Source organism: Nycticebus coucang, chromosome 11, assembly GCF_027406575.1.
Source record: "Nycticebus coucang isolate mNycCou1 chromosome 11, mNycCou1.pri, whole genome shotgun sequence".
Taxonomy (NCBI): Eukaryota; Metazoa; Chordata; class Mammalia; order Primates; family Lorisidae; genus Nycticebus; species Nycticebus coucang.
This window is the reverse complement of record NC_069790.1, coordinates 27,536,555-27,542,554: the sequence shown is the minus strand read 5'-3', so window position 1 is coordinate 27,542,554 and position 6,000 is coordinate 27,536,555. Positions and strand designations below refer to the sequence as shown.

At 52.0% G+C, this 6,000-nt stretch overlaps 1 protein-coding gene across 2 annotated transcripts in view; it reads left to right on the top strand.

The window, feature by feature from the left end:
• Positions 1-286: 286 nt before the first annotated feature.
• MTURN (maturin, neural progenitor differentiation regulator homolog) overlaps positions 287-6,000 on the top strand; it is a 29,473-nt gene continuing 23,759 nt past the window's right edge. Inside the window, exon 1 of one of the 2 annotated variants that reach the window (XM_053553556.1) lies at positions 287-892. In XM_053553556.1, coding sequence (XP_053409531.1) covers positions 731-892 — 162 coding nt within the window. In that variant the 5' untranslated portion in view covers positions 287-730. The remainder of the gene's footprint in view (positions 893-6,000) is intronic. The other variant, XM_053553555.1, reaches the window with a different exon arrangement.

Below are 6,000 nucleotides of genomic sequence, written 5' to 3'. Positions count from 1 at the left end.
GCTAGCCTTAGACAAGGTCCAAGTTATTGCAGTTTTGTCGCCTCCATTGCCTTTCAAACGCACTCGGGAGAAAGCTAACTCCACATAATCGCTGCCCCGGTGTTAGGAGCCCACAATGTTTCGCGGAAACCTTCAGAGCCGCTGATTTCGGACCCGCGCTGTGACGTCACCGGCCTCGCAGGCCGCGGCGCAGGCCTCCGGCTCCGGTGATTGGCTGGGGTCCATGACGTCACGGTCCGAGGCGGCCCTGCGCCTGGCTGGGCCTCGGAAAGCTCCGGGTTGGTTTGAAAATAAAAGGGGACAGGAGCGAAGGAGAACGTCGAGAGATCTGCGGAGGTGCCGGCCGCCCCTTCCGCCGCAGCGTTGTCCCCCTTTGCCGCGCCAGCCTTGCAAGTGGCCCGAAAGGGGGCGGGGGAAGGCGGGGCAGGGGCGGAGCCGCGGGCGCGGCGCCGCGCTGTCCCCGGCCGCCGCCCGCTGGGGTTACACACCGCGTGTAAACAGTACCCCCGGGCACCAGCCCAGGCACCGCGAGGGAGCGGAGCTGCCCGGCCCGCCGCCCGCCGGGAGCCAGCGCCGAGCCTAGCCGAGCGCCCTGCGCCGCGCGGCCCGCCCGGGAGGAGGGCGCCGAGGAGCGAGGAGGGCGGGCGGCGGGCGGGAGGCGGAGGGGGCGGGAGCGGGCGGCGAGCGCCGAGCGCCGAGGCTGAGGGAGCGGCGGGCGCGGCGGGCCACGATGGATTTCCAGCAGCTGGCCGACGTTGCGGAGAAATGGTGCTCCAACACGCCCTTCGAGCTCATCGCCACCGAGGAGACTGAGCGCAGGATGGATTTCTACGCCGACCCTGGTGTCTCCTTCTACGTGCTGTGTCCGGACAACGGCTGCGGCGACAATTTTGTGAGTGCCTGGGGGAGGGACTGCGGGAGCAGACGGGAGTGTGGACGCCGCGGCCGCGTCCGGGAGCCGGAGCTCCCGCGTGGTGGGGAGGCTGTGGGCACCAAGGGGAGGGGGCGTAACCCTCTCGTCGCCGCACGCCGGGTGCTCCTGGTTCCGCCGGGGAAGCCCCCGGGCTCGGCGCGGCGGTGTCTGCGCCCAGATCGGGCCTTGTGAACCCTTAGGATCCGGGGAGCAAGGTTGAGTTGGGAGGTGTGGTGTCCCTCTGGGGTCCGCCCCTTACCCTTCTGCGGTGCTGTTTCGAGAACACTATCCTGCGGCCGGTGCTTGATGACTAGCTTGGAGCATCTCGGAGGTGTCCTCCCGCATCACACCAGCCCAGGTTGGTGCTCACTGACCCTGCCGTAGGATCCAAAGTCCGGAGCTTCCTACACCCAGGCGTCCGGTCCGGGTGAGGAATCCCGCTCCCCTCCCAATGCTCAGACACAACTCATCGAATTGCCCCTCCTGGAGGAGCCCAGCTTCCCCGACCCTGTGTTATTCACTGCGCTGCCCGTTTAGACACAAAGCTGTGTCCACACTAGCGGTGCCCGATCTCCTGGACCTTCTTTGCGGAATTACACCCCGGATCTTAAAAACGCACGCGCGCGTGCGCATACTTCCCAACACACACACACACACACACACACACACACACAGGCACGCCTATCCCTCTTTCCCCCTGTGCTCCCATTGCTCTTTTCTGAGCTGCAAGTGAGATGTGTGTGGCCAGGTGGGTCCTGTCCGGCGGAGGCGGTGGCCGAGGTCCTGCCGGAGATCATCGGCTTTTCCAGATAAGGGGAATCTCCCCACCCCTGGCACTGAGGGACCGAGACCTGGAACTGAGGTGTCCAGACCTTCCACTTTGCATCCTGCACCCACTTGGGCTCTTGACAACGGCAGTTTAGGAAGAGGATGCGGAGGGCAGGGCAGACATCCAAACTGGAGTCAGGATGAGGATGGCCCTCCATGAAGTGTTTATAAGGACGGGGAATAAATAATGGTCCCCAAATGTAAGATGGAGGCGGCTGTGGACGCGGGTTACCGTGTGGTCTCCGGCCTGAGCCTGGGGCTGGCACTGCTGCCGCCCCATGGACTGAGGTGAGGCGGTGCGGAGGCGTGGCCTGGTGCAGGCTCCTCAGGTGGGGGGAGACAAAGCTGGGCCCGTGGTCCCGGCAGCCGTATGCGCCTGACTGTCCACTGGAAGTTCGTGAAGGAGTTAGACAGCAAGACAGCCTTTCTTGGTCCAGGAGAGGTGAAGACTTGTGCACGCCTGGCCAATAAAAATAAACCATGTGCCTCCTACCACCCCGACCTGGTGGAGGGGAAGAAGACATCTGGGCCCAGGTGCAGGGTACCCTAGAAGAGGGATGGCCTTGGATGACAGCCAGATTTGAGTTTTGGCTCTGTGACTTTTGTCGGACGTCTTCCCTGAGCTCAGTTTCTACATCCAAAAAAACGGGCATAATAATATCAGCACCTAGGTGGGTTCGTGTAGATAAAAGCATGTAACAGTCCCTGACCCATAGCAAAGGCCCCACACATCAGAGACTTGGGGTCACCCAGAGTTTAGAGCTTGCCTCATCTTTATAAGAGCCATAGTTTTCTCACCTGTGAAATGGGGTTCATCAGAATGCCTCCATCACCGGAACCTTTCTTTTTTTTGAGGCAGAATCTCACTGTGTCACCCTCTGTACAGTACTGCGGCCTCACAGCTCACAGCAACCCCAAACTCTTGAGCTTAATCGATTTTCTTGCCTCAGCTTCCCAAGTAGCTGGGACTATAGGCGCCCACCACAACACCCAGCTATTTTCTTGTTGCAGTTGTCATTGTTGTTATGGCAGGCCTGGTCAGGTTCAAACCCACCAGCCCCATTGTATGTAGCCAGCGCCCTAACCACTGAGCTATGGCTGAGCCCCTCAGAGACTACTTAATGAACTGTTAATACCGGTGAGCTCATCTTCACTGTAGTTAAAAATAGGGGGAAGTTCCCTTTGTTACTGGAAGGAGTGGGGAGCTTTGAAAAGGGATCCACTCCAGTACAAAAGTGTGAGAAAGCCCCTGGGATATAGGGAAGGAACACCAGAATCCAGCTAACTAGTTTGATTAGGGTCCCTTTCAGTTTTGTCTTCCTTAGTCTGCTAGTGTCTTTTCCCCCTCTTTTTTGTGTAAAGTAGGGCAAGAGTCATGCATAGTTCTAGATTTGATGGAGGAGAATCCTACACAGACTTCCTGCTGTGACTGCAGGAGAGATCCCCAGAGAAATGACTTCAAAGAGAATAAGTGGGCTAAAGAAGACGCAGGCTCTTGTCTTGACTTTGTATATCAAACCATCATTTAGAGCCATCATTTATATCAGGCCTTTATTTTAAATATTTTCCCACCTGCAGGAAGAAAATGCTTCAGAGTGTTCAACTGTTCATTCACTGACAATTTAGAAGGAATAGATAGGAAGATAGATGAGGTGAGGAGGGCTGGATGTAGGGGCTTATGCCTATAATCCTAGCACTCTGGGAGACTGACATGGGTGGAGTGCTTGAGATTAGAGTTCAAGACCAGCATTAGCAAGAGTAAGACCCTGTCTCTAAAAATAGCCAGGCACTATGGCAGGCACCTATAGTCCCAGCTACTTGGGAGGCTGAAGCAAGAGGATCTCTTGAGTCCAAGAGTTTGAGTTTGATGTGAGTTATGAAGCCAGGGCACTTGCACTCTACTGAGGATGACAAAGTGAGACTCTGTCTCAAAAAAAAAGAAAAAAAGAAAAGAAAAGAAAAAAGATGGGATGATGGAATAATTACTTGCATAGAATGGAACTTTCTCAGATTTCCTGGAGGCAATATCATATAAGATGTCAGACGAGGGAATTTTCTTAGCTAAATTTCTTGAATCTCTCCCAGGCCAGGTTGTCAAGCTGCTGTTTGCCTCCAGTAAGTGTCCTCTGTCAGTTCATTGCCTTTTCCCAGGAAATTAGGTTAAGCATAAGAAAAAATTTGAGATGAGTGGAATTCTGTTATTTGAGGTGTTTATTAACAAGATGACTATCTGCTGGATGTGGTGGCTCACGCCTGTGATCCTAGCATCCTGGGAGGGTGAGGTAGGCGGATTGCTTGAGCTCAGGAGAAGGAAACCAGCCTGAGCAAAAGTGAGACCCCCATCTCTACTAAAAATAGAAAAACTAGCCAGGCATTGTACCTGGCTAGTGGTGGGTACCTATGGTCCCAGTTACCCAGGAGGCTGAGGAAAGAGGATCATTTGAACCCCAGAGTTTGAAGTTGCTGTGAGCTATGACAGCACAGTACTCTACCTAGGGCAACAGAGTGAGACTCTGTCTCAAAAACAAAACAAACAAAAAATGAAACCAATAAGAATATTTCTGCATAGCATTTCTGAATTTATGAAGTGTGTTCATATCATTCATTCAACAAACATTTACTGAATGTTTACTCTGTACCAGGCAAGAGCTATCTAGAATACAAGTAGGATCTCTGTTCTCACCCTCCAAGTGCCAGTTTACCTAGGTAGGAGGGAGGGTGGTGTAAAGGTTAGGCACACAGGCCCTAGAGTCAGACTACATGGGTTTGCACCCTAGCTCCTTGTTACTGCATACCTTGGTAAGGTTATTTAATTCCTCTAGGCCACAGTTTCTAAATCTGTAAAATGGGGAACATAGTATTAGTACTTCCCTTGCATTCCACAATGGCTATTTGAGGTTCGAGAATACTACCTAACGTGGGGAGGATGATGTTATACTAGGGACTCCCCGACAGGGTTGAGAACGATGGCTAACTTGTACTAAGTGTTCAATCAATGATAGCTCATCTTACTGTTTTTATCTCTCTGTAGGTCATCTAGTTGCTCAAGCCAAAAAAGTAAGGGACATCCTTAATTCTACTATATCACTTTCTGAAACCAATTCTTCAAAATTCTTTTACCTCCAAAAGATACATACATATTCAGTGTCCGCTTGTTTTTCTCCACCCCTCATGCTGTCACACTAGTCTAAGGTACTATCATTTTTTTCATCACTCCTTGCTTGTAACTCCCATCCCATTCTAAATCAGACTCCACTTAGTAGTCATGTTACCACTACTCTCCATCTTGCCTAAACTGACTTCCCACCATTTTTATAATATAATTGAACCTAAATTCTTGCCCTGCCCTCAATCCCCCACATGCTTTGCCTTCCTGCCATACTGGCCTTTCTAATTCTCAGACAAGCCAGCTCATTTCTGCCTCAGGCCTTTGCACTTTCTTTCTTTTTTTTTTTTTGGAGACAGAATCTCCCTTAGTTGCCCTGGGGTTGAGCATCATAGTATCATAGCTCACAGCAACCTCAAAGTCTTGGGCTTAAGCGAGCCCCTTGTCTCAGCCTCCCAAGTAGCTGGGATGACAGGTGCCCGCCACAACACCTGGCTATTTTTAGAGATGGGGTCTTGCTTTTGCTTAGGCTAGTCTCAAACTCAGTTCAGGCAGTCCACCTGCCTAGGCTTCCCAGAGTGTTAGGATTACCGGCGTGAGCCACTGTGCCCAGCCCACCTTTGTACTTTCTAATTTCTCTGCCTAGAATATTCCTGCCCCAGATCTTTATGTGGCTGGTTCTTTTAAGCCATTAAGGCTCAGAAGAAACTCTACTAACCATGTTTTCTCTCCTCACCCTCTTTTATCAAACACTTGTGGTACTTGATATTTTCCTTTTTGTTTTCTGCCTCCCCCACGAGACTATGAGGACAGGGACATTGTCTATGTTATCACTGTATCCCAGCACTTGTAACTGTGCCAGAACACGAGGGGTGCTCAATACATAGTCATAAGAATGAATGAGTGAATTATAATCTAGTAGAAACTAAAAGACAGATGTTAAATTTTAAGAATTCAACTTTGAGTTCGGCGCCCGTAGCTCAGTGGTTAGGGCGCCGGCCACATACACTGGGGCTGGCAGGTTCAAACCCAGCCTGAGTCAGCTAACCAACAATGATAACTGCAACAAAAAAAAATAGCCAGGCATTGTGGCAGGTGCCTGTAGTCCCAGCTAGTTGGGAGGCTGAGGCAAGAAATTCACTTAAGCCCAAGA